We start from the raw sequence: 22,500 nt of genomic DNA, 5'->3' as shown, positions 1-22,500 counted from the left end.
CTGAAAAATGAGTTATGTATCCATTAGCTAGCATATCAGTTTATAGCCAAATTACCCCGTAAGTGGCCCTACTCTACTTTAATGCCAAATATAAATAAAACGTCTGTTTGTTAGTAATGATGTATGGTAACTGAAGTCACAAAACATTCCAAATGAATTCCAAGAATAAGAAGAAATCTGAGAGCATCTTCACAGACCAAAGACGCTGCGACGCCAGTTCAGACTATTAATTACAGTAATTACATACATTTTAAACTTGAAGTTTTTTTTCTTAATGAAAATTGTTTGATCAGAGGACGATCAAAAAAAAGAAGAAAAACGCAAAAAAAAGAGTAGTTCTTCCTTCTAGCCGCCAAATATTAAAAGATTCAAGATAATAACACTGCAATAAAAAGTAACACCTACTTCACTCTACTCCTCCAACTGCATATAATTATCCCCAAATTACAAAGAAAACAAGCGAATTTCCAAAAACGAAACCTCAATTCTATTCAATTAATTACAAACCATAAAATAAGGACAGAGACAAAGATAAAAAAAAAAAAAGATGTCTTTGCGCCATTATCTCAATTTCCTCAGCAGCCGCGGCTTCTCCTCTTGACGCCCGAAACTCCCCTCCTGAGGGCGTGCAATCCTCCCTAACGACACGCCGCTTAACAAGCCCCTTAAAAACTTCAAGATAAAGGGGCGGGACGCCAAAGAAGATGATGTGGGAGGGTCTTGGAGTTTTTTTTTTTTTTTTTTTTTTTTTTTTTTTTTTTTTACCTTTTAACCCAAGAAACACACAAGATTATTGTCCTTCTTGTGTTCATGGCATTAACACTGAATCTGAATCCTGCATTGTTAAGGCGACATTTTCATTTCAAATGGAGGAAATAAAAGTACTTTAAGATAACCAAAAATTATACAAAAAAAGATAAATGAGCTACAAACAAAAACATCCGAACTTCAGTTACTTCAAACTGACAATCACACACACATATGATATATAACCATACATACACACACACACACACACACACACACACACACACACACACACACATATATATATATATATATATATATATATATATATATATATATATATATATATATATATATATATATATATATAGAGAGAGAGAGAGAGAGAGAGAGAGAGAGAGAGAGAGAGAGAGAGAGAGAGAGAGAGAGAGAGAGAGAGAGAGAGAGAGATTCAAATTTCCTTTAATTACGACGAAATCTAAACGCCAGAAGAGAGAAAAAAAGTTTCTGTCGCGTCCAAAATATTCCATTTCACCGTTGTATCCAATAAATAACCCTCTAATTCAATAACTCTTTTTACCTAATGACATTATATACGCGCAGAATTTATTTTAACGTGTGGCAGTGTGGTTGCAGTGACACGTGCATATGAATATTTGAAAACGAGACGGGATATCATTTGACTGCATTGAACCTCGTGGGGGGAAAAAGAGAGAGAGAGAGAGAGAGAGAGAGAGAGAGAGAGAGAATGATTTTCATATGTCAAACCATTCGAAGGGTTATGGCAAAATGAAATATTATATTTACACTGTGAAAGAATTTAGTAATGAATTCAAACAACTGTCTATGGACGGGAAAGCAGTACTACGTTAATTACTGTGAACAAAAATAAAGACAGAAAAGAATAAAACAATGAGAAAAACAGAAGAAAATGACTTACCAATAAAATCCAACTGATAATTACTAGAAAAAAAAATTAAAAAACGACAGAGCAAACTCCACCCAGGAATGACTTTGGAAGGGCCTAGTGACATTCCAAAAGAGGACCGGAATGCAGGGGAATGGAGCGATACAGACCTATAAATCAATAAAGGCCAGCCAAATTAGCTGCCGGCATTAAAGGAGACAATTCCAAAGAGTGCAGCAGCAATCGTCAGGGAATTGACAGTACACCGAACAAAAAATCATACATCGGAAGAAACTATACAACCACATGCTCGCGTCTGATGGCAAGTGGAAGAAATAGCATCCAATGCTATACCACTTAATAATTTATTATTATTATTATTATTATTATTATTATTATTATTATTATTATTATTATGCATAAGATGAAATCTATTCATAAAAAACAAGCCCACATCAGCCACTGACTTGGAACTCAAGCTTCCTAAGAATATGCTGTTTATGAAGCTAAAGGAAGTAAAGGGAAATATGGAAAGATATCTCACTTCTTAAAAAAGAAAAAAAAACACATAAATAGTAGCTATACAAACAAGTAAATGTACCATGCAAAGATTGCAGCAGCAATCGTCAGAGAACTGAGAATACACAGAGCAAAAATAATACATCGGAAGAAACTATATAACCACATGCTCGCGTTTGATAGCAAGTGGAAGAAATAGCACCCGATGTTATATAATTTATTCTACAGCAAAATTAGGTCCCATACAAATAAATAAATGTACCATATAAAATACAGACTGTGGCACAGAATCCAAGCACAGGCAACACCCCTCCTTTGTTTTTCTACCCACAAAAGACTACAAACAAACCTTTTAACACCCTCCGCTAAGCACATATTCCTTTTAACATAATGTGCTACAAACAACCTCTTTATACTATACACAAAGGGTAGCGGGCTCATTTACACAATTTTAACGCACAAAAGGCCACGAATAAAGTCTTTTTAATATAAAAGTAAGAGAGAGAGAGAGAGAGAGAGAGAGAGAGAGAGAGAGAGAGAGAGAGAGAGAGAGAGAGAATTTCATAGCAAACAATTCTTTTACGAACATAAGTCATTCATAAAAAATTATTTCATTTTGCGATAGATGGCTTTACTACAAGGCAACAAGAAATGGCTTTTTTTTTTATTGAAACGAGGCAATCAACATAAAGTGCGTAAAGTGCGTTCTGTTATAAAAAATAAAAAGTGTTTCTATGATCATAAACAATACTTTTAACACTTTTCATTATGACCCGGCCAGTTTACATTAATGGCCTCATTTAAATAAAAAAAAAAAGGACCATTTCTTTATCACATAACCAAAACCTTTATTTTATACTCAACACAAAATCATTTTACGACCACCTCTTCTTCAGTTTACGAAAAAAAAAAAAATATATATATATATATATATATATATATATATATATATATATATATATATATATTTTTTTTTTTACGACAAACCATTTCGATTTCTTTCTCTTCAAGCAACGCATCAGAGCTTTTAACCCTCGTCCCTGTTTATCGTAATACGCCAAACGTTTATCACTTTTACGACAAAACCTTTCGAAAGTACCCTCGAACGAAAACGTTTAATCCATTTCAGGACGGAACGTTCATTTTCCTCTCCCCGTTCGAAAAGACAAAGCGTCGGCTTCAAGCTCCAACCCATTTGTGGCCTATCTTCCTTCCCGATTAAGCCTTCTTTGATCCAGCAAGGGATTGTGTGGGAGGGGAGGGGAGGGGAGGGGTGGAAGGGGGAGGAGGAAGGGATGGGAAGGGAAAGGGAAGGGAAGGGAGGGGAATGGGGAAAGGGAAGGAAAGGAAAGGGGTAGGGAAAGGAGGGGAGGGGAAGGGGTAGGGAAAGGAGGGGGAGGGGGGGGGAGGGGAGGGGAAGGGGAGGGGAAGGGAAGGGAAAGGGAAGGGTATTGGGGAGGAAGGGGTAGGGGAGGGAGGGGAAGGGGAGGGAAAAAGAAGGTGGAAGGGAGGGGGAAGGTGTGTTGTCCCCTATATTACCCAATAAATTACGACCATACTAATTTTCCAAAGCTATAACAACGCGCCTCACACCTATCCCTCTTTCCTTCCTTCTCTCCTTCTCCCCCCACCCCCCCCACAACGACATCTCCACGCCCTTTGAGAGGCAACTTCCGCCGCGCCGCCTACGCGACATTATCGCCGTCACATGGGCGCGTTCATTAATCAAAACGTTAAGCCCCAGGAAATTACCTTAAGCCGTCAAAACGGGGGTTCCTCCCTATCTGAGACGATGCAGGGCAGGATAGGGGCTGCCTATAAAACGTTCTACAGGGACAGCATTGGGAGGAGGGGGAGGAGGAGGAGGAGGGGTAGGAGGACGAGGAGAAAAGGGTTGTTAGGGCTTGGTTAAACCGGGAACTACTCTCTCAAACTTCCCGTTTAGTCGAGGATTCGACTTACATGCCCAAATACAGAGCCTTCGTGGCATGGCAGGATTACCCTTGGCTTAAATGGGCGTGTGCGGGGGAATCTGAATCCGTATGCGATCCAAATGTGAAGGGCCTTTTAATAACGCTTTTAGTTCATATTCAGCGCGCGCGCGAGAGAGAAAGAGAGAGAGAGACTTGGTAAACCTGTTTCCGTATTTTGATAAATCTTCGATGCACCATAATTCACTTACAATTAACCATGAACTTATCCTTTTCATTATTATAAAGCGATCATTACATTTGCAGTGATGTGGTAATAATGTATTTTCATCATATAACAATTTTCTGTAACCGCAATTATTGTAATTTTTAATGACATTTTCATAACAGAGATACTGCAAATGGGTGCATCCTGTATCAATTTTGTGACAAATTTCCCCTCCACAATAAGACAAATTTCAAGATTTTATATAAAAGAAATAAAATGCAACACGAGTGAAAATTTTGTCACAAGATCTTCCCAATGAAGCCTCACTTTACCACATAGACTTGAAGATATCAACTACCAGATGCTATAAATATCGACGGATATTTCTGTATCCTCAGAGATTCTTACTTGTAATATTTGAGTCAGTACGGTTTTACAGAAACACAGTACGTACAAGATTAGTTTTAATTTCACGTCAGTAAACTGACAGTAAATAATCTTCTAAATGAAATGACTTAATAAAATTCAATTTACGAAAACTTCGGAGTAAACTGGTTTCAGAGATGGACATGATATTCTTCTCCAGCGAATACTTTGCGAACGTACCATAAAATGTTACTTCGTAAAATACAACAACAAAATGTTGTAAGGCTAATAATATTTCCCCATAAAAACAATAACCTACCTCTATCTCGGAAACTATTACACCCCAAGTAATTTAAGAAAAATATCAACGCAAAAACACTATGTGAAATTCAAGTCGACAAATTTTTAAGAGCAATAAATTACACACACTATTTTAACTTCAGCTTACAAGACTGTGTGTAATTCTATTTTAAGAAAGACAAGATATTACGATCGCATGACAAAGCAAGAGAACAGTATCACATTTCTAGTCCCATGATCCGATACGTTGAGCTACTTGACGCACTCGCCGAAAGCAAAAGCTAAGTAAACGAACCGTTAAAAAGATACCTTACTAAACAAACACCGCCTATTGAGCAGGAGCGTAACGATAAACAGGTAGGTAAACAAACATGTGGAGGGTAAATTAGTAAGAACATGAACTCATTAGAGTGCCGTCCACGGTCACGAAAAAGGCGCTAAGGAAAACTTTGTGAATAATCATATGCAAATATATTCCATTCGCTTCATGAAATTTTTGAATTAGTGAACTGCAAATACGACATTATAACTTTAATCGCGAATAATCAATAATAGTAAAATCCGAGTGGATCTTTCGTTTGTTAGGTAGGTAGGGGAGACATGACACATCCACCCTCCTCCTGCAAATCTGTTTGTCCGCCCCCACCCGGGTAAGTAGGGGATCGGGAGGGTAGGGGAGATATGACCAGCAGCGCCGGGTTCCGGGGCAGCGTGGCGCGCGTCATCAAGCTGGTAATAATAATAATAATAATAATAATAATAATAATAATAATAATAATAATAATAATAATAATAATAATAATACCTGTTATTAGAGTCTTTATTCAAAGCACGCACAAAAAAACTTTTAAGCCAATACCCATTATTTCCTTTTGCTGTAGTCATCAGTCAACATAAATGTTGCAAAGATTAATAGGACGATTTGAGGTCATACCCAAAAGACAGCCATAAAAAAAAAAAAAAAATGGCCTTGTTGAACGCGTGTTTTAGCACGGTATTAATACATACGAAAGCGTTAAACAGTAACGATAGTGAGAATACAGCATAACCTTTCCTTACATGAAACTGGATGAAATGGGACAATCGTTGTCACTACACTAAGGAAATTCTTTATATATATATATATATATATATATATATATATATATATATATATATATATATATATATATATATTATATATATATTCATATAAATGTAATGTATATATATTAATATGTGTATATAAATTTATATATGTGTATATGTCTATATATACATATACTGTATATATATGTGTGTGCATGTGTATGCGTGTATACCTTACCACCAGAAAACTGTATCTATGTGTGAAACAAATTTGGAAAAGACAAAATTTCAGAGTCAGAATAATGACTGAAAAATCAATACAAAAACAAAACTGAAAACCTTCCTCATTGCACGAGAAAGTGGCTGGAAAGTAACTAATAATAATAATAATAATAATAATAATAATAATAATAAAATATAACAACAACAAATAAAGCTACAATCCACATCTATGATATCTCCTCTTTCAAATATTAATAACTTACAAAAACAAGGGCCACATTTACTTTTAAAGTAGCTGAGCACATAAATCAACTAACAGAGATAAACAAAAGATAAAAAAAACACGCATAACGAAAACAATAAAAAAAAAACAAATAATTTCAATTATAAGTTTGAGTAAGACAAATAAACACGATTAAAAACAAAAATGACTGAAACCCCCCCAACCACATATATAGACACACTAATAATGGAGTAAAATAAAATTGTGAAATTATATAGTAAAAGTTAAACGTGAATACATAAAAATGAATATAAGCAAAAGACATGTATACGGGCACTTGGGGAGATGGGTATGGGTACTCACCTTGGGTATTAGTGCTGTCTTCCGCATCGTAGAAGGCTTCTTCGGCATCAGAATCCAAACTGCTCAAGCTGATACTGTCGGGAAAAATAAAACAAAACCAGGCGTTACACTCAAAAATATACCAAATTTATCGTAGCCGTGGCAAGTAAGTCTCAAAACTTCATCATCGTGCCCTGGCAACCTGCAGATTAACGGTGCGTCTGATTTCCTAACGGTAGGTTGCTGGGGCACGATAATGAAATCTTCAGACTTGCTAGCCGCGGCTACAGTCAACGCAAATGAAAACTGTAGCGCCATAATTCTCTGTCAAAGCACTGAAACTGAGAAGTTGCTTGAATTTTGATGTGCCAATACAAGAAATATTTAAAATCATCTGGAGTTTTGCAGTTATATATGAAATTCTACCTAAGAAATGCACATATAAGATTTCCCTCTCTGTTTAGTAAGCTATCTTTTTAATCACCAGCATAAATTTTTACTGGGTAATATGATACATAAGAACAGTAACTTGAACGCCTGATAGCTGAACTTTGTCTCAACTGCCATTCTTTTCTGATTAACTTTTCATGTCGTGTAATTTACTCAAAGTCAAAAAATATCCGAAAAACTTTCTAAGTCTTCTGTCACCTTTTTCCCACCTTGGGGGACACCTGCTCAAACCACCTTGTTCTAGAATTCCAATTCCCATATCTCTCTCTCTCTCTCTCTTTCTCTCTCTCTCTCTCAACGGAATAAGCCTACCCTACCTATAAGGTAAGTGAACCCCCACCCCTATTCCTCACTTCAACAACCCCACCTGCATCCCCGGGCCTGACACCCCCTTGTCACTTTCCATTCCTCTGTCGTCAAGAGAGAGAGAGAGAGAGAGAGAGAGAGAGAGAGAGAGAGAGAGAGAGAGAGAGAGAGAGCGCCCGCGCGCGCGGTTAAGAGCTCACATATAATTCAGGATCTGGCTGCAAGGCCGAGCGAGTGACTTCCGAGAAAAACCGACTGAATATTTCATACGGCCAACTGTTGCTCTTCCGAGGCATTTTTTTTTTCTTTTGCCATTTTACTTCCTCGTGCGGCTGAAACTGCGGCGGGCGGAGGAGTCTCGGTCACTTCCGCCCTTCGACGTGACGTTAAAGCCTTCTGAAGCCAAGTGTCACTTTCTGTGCAACTTTTACCCGGCTGGAGCTTCGAATGTCAGTGTCGACAGTTTCCCCTTTGCAATGGCTTCAAGGGTTTGATGTAATTTTGAGCACGGCTGTACTTCCTTGTTACAAGATATGAAAGTGATTAACTTAACGTTGAACCTTCATATTTGATCAAACACTCAACATTCGGTATTTATTTTTTATGCCACTTCATCAATTTAATGAATTTGGTATATAACAAAGACATATACATACAGTAAAATCTACATAAGCTGTTCAATAATACCTGTGAAAAGGTACTCAATAAATTAACGGTGCGATGGCTTCTCAATTGTTCAATTATTTATGCCCTAACGCGCGGGTAGAGTGGGAATTATTCAAACATGCCCTGGCGACCGTTCTCTCTACTTGTGATACTTGAACACGGATACAAAATAACAGATTATTCGAGACATTATTCTCTCTCTCTCTCTCTCTCTCTCTCACAAACACAAATTAGCGGATTATTAAAAAAATTGCCCGTTCTCTCTCTCTCTCTCTCTCTCTCTCTCTCTCTCTCTCTCTCTCTCTCTCTCTCTCTCTCTCACACACACACACACACAGATACAAAATAGCAGATTATTCAAAAAAATTACTCCCCCCCTCTCTCTCACAAACACAAAATAGCGGATTATTAAAAAAAATTACTCTGTCTGTCTGTCCGTCTCTCTCTCTCTCTCTCTCTCTCTCTCTCTCTCTCTCTCTCTCTCTCTCTCTCTCTCACACACACACACAAAATCACACACACCCAAACACATACAGATAAATTTCAAGTAAAATATGCAATCTACTCACACACAAAATAGTAAATCGTAAACACAAACGCTATCAATAATAAATAAAAATTACGATCGAAAAGCTTACATTCACGCTCAAAGACACTCACAGATTCTCTTCTCTAGAAAACAAGCGCATAAATGTAAATACGAAACGCGTACTCGCGTGCGCAAACTTCAACAAGAAACACTCTCACACCCCTCTGACTTATGTTCTACCCAAAAGGCAGAGGGGATAGGTACCCAGCTTCAAGAATTCATTATGTTAAAGTCTAGGTTATAATATGCGCCAAGAACCGAAATAATGTATGCCAGGGCCATACAAAGGCCCCGAAAAGATACGGTTATGTTCGGGCTAAGGAATGATTGTAGCTTATAATATGGAAAGGAAAGATTTTAACACTTCCAGATTACTAGCGCTTTGAATTTTTTCTTTTCTGTATATTTGTGAGGTCCGACTTTGTGTTGTTGGATGCATTACGAGAACTCCGCCCCCCACACACACATATATATACATACACACACACACACACACACACACACACACACACACACACATATATATATATATATATATATATATATATATATATATATATATATATATATATATAATGTAGTGGTGGATTCAGGAAAGAAAACAAATTAACTGCCACATTCAAACTTTCACAGCTGAATTGCGGATGAACTCTGTATGCAGAAAATGTTCATAACATTACCAGCTTCATACACCAACACAAAAGGCTCACCAGCAGCGCATCAAATTCCTACACACACACACTTCGTCAGTCACCTCTATCTTAAACGCACCGTCGGGTTTCATGGATGCTTGGGACTCTTCTTGACAATACATTTTCACACCTCTCCAACACATTATTTTTTTGTTTCCTCCATCATAACACTTCCGAACTGTATACTTTTCATCAACCTATGGCCCTCCATTCTTTCCACATGACCAAGTCATCTTAAAACACGGCAATCCTCCCTGTAACGTACACTAACCTTTTTACGCGTTCTAAATATCTACTCATGTCACACACCATCAACTCTTTTTACATGATACTAAGAAAACTGCTTTTAACCAACTTTTTTTTTTATTAGTACCGAACATGCACACTTCACTTCCATACAGTAAAGTTGGTTCATGGCTTCCATGTTGCATTTTCACCTTGGCTTCCTAAGACACACCAAGGCTTCCTAATTTATTGCACACTCTCTGCTACCTTCATAGCTTCAGCCCATAAGTGGCATAACTCCTCACTTATCCTACCAATGTTTGTTATATTTATTTCCTAACACATTTAAAAAACAATTAGTTTCTCACGTCAACCATCTGTACTACCGCTCACTGTTCCGTCTTCCTTGTTTCCGATTGAATAATAATAATAATAATAATAATAATAATAATAATAATAATAATAATAATAATAATAATAATAATAATAATAATAATAGTGGAGAACAAATCCACAGTTATGTATGGGTACAAATATACTTAAAAATAAAGCTCTCTGTTTACCTTTATTTTTTAATCAATTTGTACCCATACATAACTGTGGATTTGTTTCTCCAAGACTCATCTACCATGAGTATTTTTTTAATGTTCTCCATAACGATAACAATTATCCAGCCTCGTTCAAAGTAACTACGATAAAAACGAAAATCCGTTTTCCTGCGTCGAAAACTTCAAACCCTGACGACGGAGTCTCGAAAGCATGTAAGCTTGAGGGTCCCCCCACACAGGTTAATGGTAATTTGCACGAGAGAACTTCCGATAACAAGCAGAGAGAAGGTGTCGATTCAGTGCAAATTGGTGCAGTTCCTAGCACGTCACATAGAAGCCTCTCTGAAGGTGTCGAAAAATTGAAAAGATGTGGAAATTGGCGTCGTTGGTTTTCATCTCGCTTGTGTACAAGATACTGTATTATAACAACTGTATTATACGAATATGAATTGTTAAATAAATTCTTCTTTCTTTTCCTGGTGCTGAAGTTTTTTTTTCCTTTCTTTTCCTGGTGCTGAAGTTTTTTTTTATTTCGTAAAAAATGTCTGTTTCTCTACGGCATACAAAACAACATCTCATCAGCTGTGACAAAATAAAAACGAACTGTGGGATAACTAGTTCACTATTAACTAAACATGTGTTGTATAGATGCAGCTACCCATGAAGTTTTCGCCAAAAGAAAGCAGCTTTAATAGTATCCGAGCTCTTATATGCACACCTGCTTGAAATGTGCAAAAGGGTACGGAATGTTTTCTCTCCGCGGAATAGCCTCAGTATCATACTGATGCAAGGTATGTTTAAATATCAGATTTTTCAATTCTAAACTACCAAAACAACCTCCTTGCGCGTCAAAATTCTTCCCTTATCCACTACATTTCCGCACTCCTTAAGACCTGAAGAAGAAGAAGAAGAAGAAGGGAGACTATTCTCTCTTTTAATTACGTTTTCATTTCACTCCTTTTAATGGCAGTCTCCACCGACTGCCAACACTTCCCTTGATATCTACGTAAAATCTTAGCACAGTCCATGATATACTTCGAATATTTTAACCTTTTATCTTTATTAACTCAGTGGTTCTAGAACCTTGTTGCTCTAGCATCAGAACCCTGACGTCTGTTGCAAGTTTTAATGATGATCGGCTTTTTGTAAGGCCAGAGTGTTACCCCAACCTTTTACCCTCCTCTTTTATCTGGGCTTGGCACGAGTATTAATTCAACCCTTCTCTTCCATATGTGATTGGGGCACATGGGGTCAACCCGCTCCCTTTATCTTGGCTTGGAGCTGGCATAAGGTCAGCCCTTTCCTCCCTGCTGGGTTTTGGGCCTACATAAGATCAAGGTGGAACGTGAATATTCATCCTTGGCCAGATAGATGATAAACTCTTAAGAAGCCATAACATTTTGTTCTCTCTCACTAGTGAATTTGAAATTGCATCTTCGGCTAAAAGAACCCAATTCACTACTGACCTAGCCTTTCCCCTAAATACCATATAACTATGTAAACTCTAATAACTGTTTCCATCCAATACCAATACTCCCATTTCAATCATTATCTGGCAATATTACTAACCCACAAACGATAACCGAAATTAACCGCAAAACGATGACCTCCGCCACAGCAACGCCAATGCTTTACGCAGCTTCATCTATAAGATACAACACAGCAGTTTCATTGCAAAATATTAAAATATTTATTTTACCCTTCGTAACTGGGTCGCTCTGGGTACGACAATTGCTCGCAAAATAATCCTCAAGTCTCTTTTACAAGTTCCACCATGAGATTTCAAGTACGTTCAACACCACTTCAAGAATACACGCAAGCAACAAGTTGATAATTTATTTCGCTACCGAAGGAGCGGGAAACCACCTCAATGAAAAAGAGCGTGAATACTTGTTACACTCCGAGTGTCATAGAGGTTCGTTATCACTTGTCCAGTTACTCGATCTCGTCGGGGTTCATGTGCAGTTTTCAAGGTAATATAAGAACCATGTCACTTCTAACTTCTTTGGTAATTCAATCTTATCAAGAGTTACAGGTAAACTGGTTAGATATATTGCATCAATTACAGTATGCTAGATGTCTGTAAAATAGGTAAGAAACGACATAACACTGTAAAACAATTGTAAAAGTGAAATCCCTCTTTGTCTCATTTCAACAGTGCTTTTGCAAATTATGAAATACGGCATTCTGAAAACCTTCAGCGATTGAAATGGAAGAAATATCGAATCAATTACAGCGTGCTAAATATCTGCAAAATACATAACAAACTACAGAACACTGTAACACCTGAAATCTCCCTTTTCTAGATGCAACTCTTCTCTTGCAACTTTCGACACATCTTATTCTGAAAACCATAAATGATTGAAATGGACTCTTTAAGGTACACTGTTTGCTCCGAGCTCATTATAAATGAATTTAGGGCACATGGTTGTGAGACGACTTACTGAAATGTGTATTCTATGAGGGCAAGGCTTGGCTTTGCTTCTAACGGGTATAAAAAAAAATATATCTATATATATATATATATATTTATATATATATATATACATATATATAATATGTAATATATGTAAATATATATATATATATATAATATTTATATCTATATATATATATATATATACAGTATATAGATATAAATATTATATATATATATATATATATATATATATATATATATATATATATATATATATATATATTTACATATATTACATATTATATATATGTATATATATATCATATATAGACACACACACATATATATATATATATATGACTATAATAGTTTACGCATTTTCGCCAGTCCATTTGAAAGCAACACCGTTCCTCACCATCGTAAAATAAACATTTCAATAAATCCTCTGATACCCAGGTGCCCTAAATTCATTTATGATGGGCCTTTGGATGTGTACCTGAGAAATTTATGCAAATAATTCATGGCTTTCAAAATACAATATCTCAAAAATGACAATACCTTCGGCATGAGATTGATAAGAGAAAAGGCATGATTTAAATTTCAATATAAATATTCCTTTTTGTTACAGTTTACCTTTGTAACGGATTTACTTTCATATATGAAACCAATATTATGCAAACTTTTGGATTTGTTTTCATATAAATATTCCTTTCTGTCGCAGTTTCCCTTTGTACTTGATTTACTTTCATATATAAAATCCATAATATTTACAAACATGTTATACGCATTTGATTGCACATTAAAGTGCTTGTCTGTGTGTATGAGAGAGAGAGAGAGAGAGAGAGAGAGAGAGAGAAAGAGAGAGAGAGAGAGAGAGAGAGAGAGAATTCATATTCATCTCATAACTCAGCACTTGTACATAAAACACACCAGCTTTTTTTAATTGAAATAACAATCATTTCGGATGACGTGAAAATTGAAAAGACTTCAACAACTGTGAGAATTGAATTTGATTTTTTTTTCTAAATATTCTCCAATCATATCACAGGTTTCATGAAAGGTCACCCATGCGCAGCGAAGACACACTACCCTAGTGACCTAAATTTCTGCTCAGTGACAGTCCCACTCTCCACCCACGTTGAGACCTGGGTAATAAAGGCAGTGGTTATTAATGACTCGGCAAGTGTACCTACGCATTTCCCCAAACATAATATTCCTTGTTCACAGGGGCAGGAAAATGCTGTGTCAGTGAAATTTACCGAGACCTGACAGCATTTGAAATCAGGATCACTACTTTTACAAGTCACTGGCAATGCTATCAAGTTACCACAGGCTAAAAACCTCACTGGTTCCTACAAAGGTAAGAGAGAATATAATTGTGTATTCGCACCATTTTTTTCAGTTAGAATACGATGCACTCTAATCAACTTTGTGTTTCTGATTTTGTTGTTTAACAATAACTGCCGCTATCTTACGTAAGACAGGAAAATTTAAATTTGTAAATAGTTATTTCAATAAAAACAAAAATCATCTTACAATAAGCAGCTCGAAAATTCTATCTCCGTAATAAGAGCAAAACACTTTAGTTCCAAATGTTTATGCACAAATACAAATTATCGAAGCTGGATAGTGGAAACGAACCATTTATACTGGAAAGAACCGATTTTCCAGACTAACGGGTAACGGCATTAGCAGAAATATCCTTGCACGGTTTGCATTACAGTGCATTATACAACTCCGCTACTCCGGAAGTGAAAGCCACTTGCAGAGATCGAATACAATCAATTCAGCAATCAGATATCAACGTTGTGATTGAATTACGTTCCCAGTCACCGAACAGGTTGCTGAAATTTAAACGAAAGTCTTCTAAAAAAATTTTTTAAAGATAGCTGAAATTTAAACTATAGTTTTCTCACAAAAATTTTACAGTCGTTACAAAACAAGAGCATTTACATACATCCTCACGATCCTGTTTTACTTAATTCCTAATCTCCCCCCCCTTTTTTTTTTTTTTTTTTTTGTCTGCTCTGCCCTCCTTCATTTGCTCTCGAGAGGAGTTCGGGAATCTAATTGCTATCTGTCAAACCCAACCGCATCTCAAACATCTACATTTAAACCTATCTGAGTGATCATACCCATTCAAACACTGTCTTATACAATAATGTTACTGAACTCTGACAATTAGCAGATAGGTCTGACCCCTTATCATTTATGCTATACTTCCACGCTGTTTCGTTTCACAAAAAAAGTTCGAAATACATAAAGTGAATTACCTATCAATGAACAGAGGGAGAGAGAGAAATCTTTATGCGTTTCCTAATTCTTTATACTCTGAGCAAATATTACCACTTAAAGAATGGCAGTCAATGTTTCCTTAAGTCTTGTAAGAATGAAGCGAATTTTCGTCAAGAATATTATTAATTAATTCCTATAAAATCATATCAATACCAAAATAAGTGCCAATGTTTCCCTCTCTCTGAACAGAAGCTTTAAACGTTAGGATTCTGAATATGAGACAATTAATTCAAACCTATTCTTATCCCAATATAAGATATATATTAATCACAATCTTGATACATTTAATGCCATGCAAAAATAGGTGAACATCTCAGAACCAATTACTGGCTTGGCACAAGCAACGTTAAGGACTAAGAGGTAAGCATCAATTTTTTTCGAGGGGAGGTCAGGGGTGGGGGGGGGGGACAAATAACAGGAATTTGGGGAGAGGGGGTTAGGGGGGGTTAGCTTGGAAGCTGATGAAGATCTCGGGATTTCCTAAACGGGACTAAACGGCTAAAAACTTCACCGGGTCTTCCTTTCCGAAGTTCTAGGCGAAACACACAGTGGTGGATAATAGTAACTGTACAACCATATGCACACTGAGAAATACACAAGTGTTCTAAACACTCAAGGCGATATGTCCAGGCCCGACCTTGAGATCAAAATCATAAATAATAATGGTAATAATAATAATAATGATACATTTTCGTTTCGGAGTTCCGTGTTTGTTTGGGTGTGAAAGAAAAAAAAAAAAAAGGTAATGAAGAGAGATCGAGAGAGAAAGTGTGGTTTCGGGAGTGTCAGCCTCCACACACGCACGCAAGAGCGCCCATACACGCGCGCGCGAGCTTAGGCACTGCGTGTTCGAGGCATCTGGTGCATGCATGCATGCTGCTTGAAGAGTGTGTGTGTGTGTGTGTAGTGGACCAGAATGTGAAAAGAGTTAAGAAGAGAAAAAGCCGGGTTGATGGCAAAAGCACATGGCGAGGGTATATGTATATATATATATAGCTGCGTCATGATATGGCCAGGGAGACTATGTGGGGCAAAAGGGAGATTTTGTTTTTTTCTTTTAAGGTTTTCCAAGGGAAGCTACCACACAAAAGCTGCCACTACTATAGAGGGTAAGGGAAGGGGGGTTGTGGCCTCTCTCTGGGAGCCGTAGGGGGGGTAGGGGAGAGGGGAGGGAAAGAGGGAGGGGAAAAGGATTCCGGAGATGGTGTCAGCGAGATATCCAATTGTACCACAGTTGATCTCTTCCTGAATAATTCCACAGTGGGTTTTTTCATCACAGTGGATACTTTCGATTCGTAGGGGGATGGGGAAGGGGATGAGGGAGGGGGAGGGGGAGGGGAAAGGGGGAGAGAGAGAGAGAGAGACCAGGGAGTCAAAACACTAATGCACGAGTCTGGGCAGAGGCCAAGAGGTAGTAAGTAAGTGGGCATGGTGAGGTGGTCCTTTTTTTTGGACAGGGGTGCAGAGGTCCTGGAGGTGTCCTCTGGTGGGATAGGGGTAACGGGGGTAAGGGGTATGGGTAGGGGGGATAAAACGGAGGACAGGAGGACGAGGGGAATGTCATCATCATCATCATCATCATCATCACCTGCTGAAGGCGGTGTGAGTTCTAGCTGTAGATGGCGGTGGTGGTGGTGGTGGAGGTGGTGGTGGTGGTTGTGGTAGTAGTGGTTGTGGTGGTTGATGTGGTGGTGGTTGCGATGGTTGTTTATACCATGGTCGTGGAGGAAGTGGTGGTTTTGATCGTAGTGGTAGCAAGGGTTTATTACTATTGTGATGGAATGTCGAGGCGAATGGAGGAGGAGGGGGAGGGAGTGACGGCGCCCTGGTGGGGGCTGGGGGGGCAGGGGCAGGGAAACCCACGGTGGGAGTAGAGGGGTGAGTTGGGGAGGGGAGGAGGAGGTGGTGGAGGTGGGGGGGAGGAGGGCAGCAGCCAGAGCGGCGAGGAGGAACTCGAACTCCTCAGCAGCCACCAGGGAGGTGATGATGACGATGATGACGATGAAGTGGGGAGATGACGTCGCGAACGAGGTGTTGTTGAAAGTGGTGGAAGTGGTGGAAGCTTTGATGTTGGCAGATGTAGTGGTGGTAGCAGCGGTGGCAGCAGCCGTGGTGGCAGCGGATGGGGGAGTGAGGAGAAGGCGGAGGTGGTGGTGGAGGAGGAGGAGGAGGATAAGGGTGATGACGGAGGGAGGCGGAAGCGTTTCGGTTGGGATTTCTGGTGTGATGGAGATGAGGGTGATGTCGGTGTTGGTGAATGTTGCTGGTGGTATTGGTGGTGATGGTGGTGTTGTGGTGGTGATTGTGGTGGTGCTGGCGGGAGGAGTGGTGTTGCTGTTGGTGGTGGTGATGGTTCATCTTCTGGTGGTATTGGTGGAAGCGTTGCCTGGATGTGTTGCTGAAGTTCCTGGTAAACTCTGGAGGCAGTGGCGACACAGAGATGTAAATAAAACTCGTGTTAGTTCACAGCAGGCAACAGAGCAAATGCAATATGGGAACACAACACCCACTCTCTTTTTTTTCTTAATTCAAAATGGCAATCAAGGCAATCTCCTGCGCAAAAAAGAACACACATTTTTTATTCAAAAAGGCAATCTCATTCGTAAAAAAATTTTAAAATTTTTAAAAAGGCAATCTCCCAAAATGGCAATCAAGGCAATCTCCTTCGCAAAAAAAGAGCACACGTTATTTTTTATTCAAAAAGGCAATCTAGGCAATCTCATTCATAAAAAAAATTAAAAATTTTTAAAAAAGGCAGTCTCCTTCGCAATTCAACACACCTTTTTAAAAAAGGCAATCAAGGCAATCTCCTTCGCAAAAAAGGAACTCACACTTTTTTATTCAAAAAGGCAATCTCATTCGTAAAAAAAATAATTTAAAAAATGGCAATCTCCTTCGCAATTAAACATTCTTTAAAAAAAAAGGGCAATCAAGGCAATCTCCTTCGCGAAAATACAACTCTCACACTTTTTTTTAATTCAGAAAGGAAACATCCTTCGCAAAAAAACCACTCACATTTTTCAATTCAAAAAGGCAATCTCCTTCGAAAAAAAGAAAGAATATTAACCACTGCATGTCTCTTCACCATCGCAAAACAAAAATAAATTTACAATGCCTATGGTTAATTAGCAAAAAAATAAATGAATAAAAATACAATAAACATTGTCTTAGCAGACAAATTTACACAACGCCAGCGACTTTTACAGCAATAACATTTTTGAACAAAAAAAAAATGTTCTACCTGATAAGTTTACCTCGCAACGCTAAAAAAAAAAAATGGTAACAAATAAACATTCCTTTATCCATAAAGGAAAAAATCTCTATATACATCTCAACAGATATGGGCTTCTCTAAAAACACTGTAAATGCAGAATTTCCAATAAAAATAAGTACATAAAAAAATCCACCAGAGAAAGACTTAAAACTAACATAAACACCGAGTTTTGCAAGCATACACGAACATATAAAGAAAGATTAAGAAATAACTGAAAACACAAAAGAGAAATCATCTTTGAAACACCAGTCTTAATAGGCAAAAGGGTCAACACGTCTAAAAGCAGATTCTACGTAACAATAGGTTTTGAGAGAGAGAGAGAGAGAGAGAGAGAGAGAGAGAGAGAGAGAGAGAGAGAGAGAGAATCTGTGCATCTGAAAACTGTTTTCCATGAATAGCAAATATATTCAATATATACAAGAGAGACACTCAAGAGATAGTTTATCATGCACGACGAATTTACTGCGCATTAGGTATTCATAAAATATCCTTTTCCCATTCAATAATACCCATAAATTGCCCATTACTTTTATATGAGACATTACTCGATACGTTTATTTACTCAGGGTTTCATAAATGTTCTGTTGGTATCAAAGTTAAGCGTCGAGCATAAAATATAATCAGAGAGAGAGAGAGAGAGAGAGAGAGAGAGAGAGAGAGAGAGAGAGAGAGAAAGGAATATCAAATGGAAGTTATTAAGAACAGGGAGTATAATAAAAAAAAAATACACTACATTTACTTAGTATTTATACAATTCAATCATTAAAATATGAAGGTTTGCTTAAGAAAAAAAATTTTTTACACCAATCAAATAATGATATAAAAACGTAAGACCATTCTCCAAAGCAAAAACGAAATGGAAAAAAAAGGAATTTATTCTGAAATCAGTTGAAGATGAAGGTTTCATTTCCTAACAACTAATTTACGCCATGGCATTAAACCTATTTTAAATGATTTCCTTTCGAGCTTTCATCTCATATTTCTAGCCAAAAATACTGTGTAATCTCTCTCTCTCTCTCTCTCTCTCTCTCTCTCTCTCTCTCTCTCTCTCGTATCACAGCAAAGAAAACTATTAGGGACAAAAACAAAAGAACAACTCTCCCTATTAAACGTAATCCAGGTACTAACAATCTACGACTACTCGACCTGACAGTCTGAACAGTGATTGTGTAGAACTAAGAATGGAATGGAATATAGAGTTTAGGCCAAAGGCCAAGCACTGGGACCTATGAGGTCATTCAGCGCTGGAAAGGAAATTGAGAGCAGGTAGGTTTGAAAGGTGTAACAGGAGGAACACCTGGCAGTTGCACTTTGAAATAATTGTTAGGAGAGTGGGGGGGGGGCTAGCAGAGTGGACGAAAGATAATATGAATGGAGGCATAGTAAAAGAAATGAAAGGGGTTGCAGCAAGGGGCCGAAGGGACGCTGTAAAGAACCTTTAGTAATACCTACAGTGCACCCAGTGAGGTGCGCTGTCGGCGCTACCCCCTTATGGGATTTGTGTAGAACTGCTGTGAAACTGAAAAATCAATGTTATTACGAACACACACACACTGACAACCAGCAAAATTTCATCAAAAACCGTCTAAAAGGTCGAAACTGTCTAAAAGGTCGAAACCGTGACGAATTAACTTCAAAAGGTGAATGTGGCAACCCCCCTTTAAATCTATATGGTCAAGATTGAAGCAAAAGGCCCTACATATCCTAAACTGGCGCTTGACAAGATTAAACCAAAGGGTCTAGAACCTGCATGAAGACAAACGAAAAGATTTACCAAAAAGGACACAGAGTCCCCCAACTGACAGCTAATAGATATTAATGATACGGCCAATTTGTCCACATAACCATAGTGACAATCTTGCCTAAACCAATGACACAATACCATTCTTTTAAAAACTGATATATTACCATTCTTCTATCTTTAAGAAATGACACATTACTATTCTTTTGTTTAGAAAAAATGACACATTACCATTCTTTTATGTTGAAAAATTGACACATTAACGTTCTTTTGTTTAAAAATCGACAAAAAGTCAAAAGACTATCTCAAGACCTGACGCAATAAAATAAAATTACCATTCTTTAATGTTTTACGAAATGACATTAAGATTCTTCTATCTTTAAAAATCGACAAAACATTCAAAAGAGTATCTCAGGACCAGAAGAAATAAACTAAAATGTGTCAGAGCGCATGTATAATTTATGACATATCTGATACGGTGATGGGCGATCAAATAACTACAGAGTGATTGATTACATACGACCCAACTGACGTCATCCGGTGCCAAGTGCTCAATTTGGAAATCCAAACTGCACCACACGATTAAACATTTTATTACACCCACCTAACCATAACCTAACCAAAGTAATAACGGACGTAGCAATTAATCTTTCGCTCATGGCCATATTAAAAATAATGCCATCAATTTCTGCTGCCGGGGCCAATAAAAATATTCATCGCCATGAACCCACTAGGAGCGAAAGAGCTTTTTAAAACCAAAAAACTGAACCTGGAAAAATATTTTCTTTCCGTGTTCTTCACGGAATCAATTTAAAGGAAAATTTACTCCAAAACAGACACACACACACACACACACCAGACTTAAAATGTAATTAAAGAACCGCAACATGCACGGAAAATATATATATATATATATATATATATATATATATATATATATATATATATATATATATATATATATATATATATATATATATATAAACAAAGATGCTTATAACTCATTCTTCCGCCAATCATTATTCGAGGCACTCACTCAAAAAACACATAAAAACGACCATTCAGTGAATAAAATAAACTCCATCGCGCAAACTACAAATTCAATGAATATAAAATAAAATGACATCATCGCTACGGCCAATTTCAATTATTAATGCGGATTGCGATAACTTTTCAATGCAACAAAGAGCGAGTTTACGTAGATTACAATAATCCCTGAATATAACAGACACACTTTGACATCGCAGTAATTAAAGCTAGCGTCGCAATTCACAAAACGCCACCAGGGCGCCAAATCACAATAAACGTGATAATGTAACGGAAATATGACTAATTCGATGAGACCATCCCCCCCTCCCACAAACCTCCCGTTCACTTTAATGCTTCGCTGGGCGACAAAATATATTTAGAAAAATTTTTTTTCGAATAACTTCATTAATGTCTTCGTTAAAAATGCTAATTACATGTCCACTGAACGCTGCCGAACAATGGACGAATAACTGCCTGGCTCAGAGAGCGGCATCGTTAAAAAGCACAAGGATTCGAGTCCCATTTATTCAGACATGAAGGATTTATTCAGGTATGTGAGACTGAAAATTAGGTTTACGTTAACCATGGTCTTCAGCGCTAAATTTAAACAATTTTATGATACAACTTATACACAACAAATTGATTAATATTCTCAAAAAATCAGTCATGTCATTCATAAATACCTGTAAAACACATTGACTATATATATACATACATAATATATATATAAATACACAACATATACATACATATATGCAGTATATATATATATGGGTATGTGTGTGTGTGACACGACACAAAACTATAACCTTTCAAGAAGACCAGTTTCTCCAACAATCTTATAAATCATCCAAGACTTTAATGCAACATTCTTTCCGTGAGCTCTGGAAACATGACAATTACCCTACTCATTCCATCACTCGGGGAGGAAACGCAAATCTCAGTTTCTCCCTTACTAATTGCAAAGGACGTTCCTCACATTGCATTCGAGAGAGCTGCTTTTGGGGTTTATTTACGTATTAATCAAGACGGTTCATTAAACTCTTAAGGCTCATTGGTAATGCATTTTTAATATCAAATTTTGGACACTACCTAAAAACTATTATGCTTTTCAACTACCAGTATTGATGCCGAGAGCATATTGCTACCATTACTTCTAATGCTGCTACAGTACAAAATACTAAAACTTTTCTAGTTTATTCTTTTATGTCTGATACTTATGAAAATCTACAATTTCAATAATTTAATAAAATACTATATAACATTTTAATAATCGAGCCACATCGTTTCCTGCTGGTGCAGTCCACTGCTTCCAGAGGAGGGCCGGCAGTAGACAGAAGTAGCGGTTGTCCTGAAGTCCAGAGAGAGAGAGAGAGAGAGAGAGAGAGAGAGAGAGAGAGAGAGAGAGAGAGAGAGAGAGAACCCCAAACGGT

The 22,500-nt window shown here is 37.5% G+C and overlaps 1 protein-coding gene across 1 annotated transcript in view; it reads right to left on the bottom strand.

Moving 5' to 3' along the window:
* Positions 1 to 22,500, bottom strand: part of cyst (rho guanine nucleotide exchange factor 18 cysts) — a 1,099,804-nt gene that overhangs the window by 136,068 nt on the left and 941,236 nt on the right. The window contains 1 exon segment of the mRNA XM_067081809.1: positions 6,855 to 6,928. Coding sequence (XP_066937910.1) covers positions 6,855 to 6,928 — 74 coding nt within the window.

This window comes from Macrobrachium rosenbergii, chromosome 37, assembly GCF_040412425.1.
Source record: "Macrobrachium rosenbergii isolate ZJJX-2024 chromosome 37, ASM4041242v1, whole genome shotgun sequence".
NCBI lineage: Eukaryota > Metazoa > Arthropoda > Malacostraca > Decapoda > Palaemonidae > Macrobrachium > Macrobrachium rosenbergii.
The sequence above is the reverse complement of the archived record's forward strand: the minus strand, read 5'-3'. Positions and strand labels throughout refer to the sequence as shown.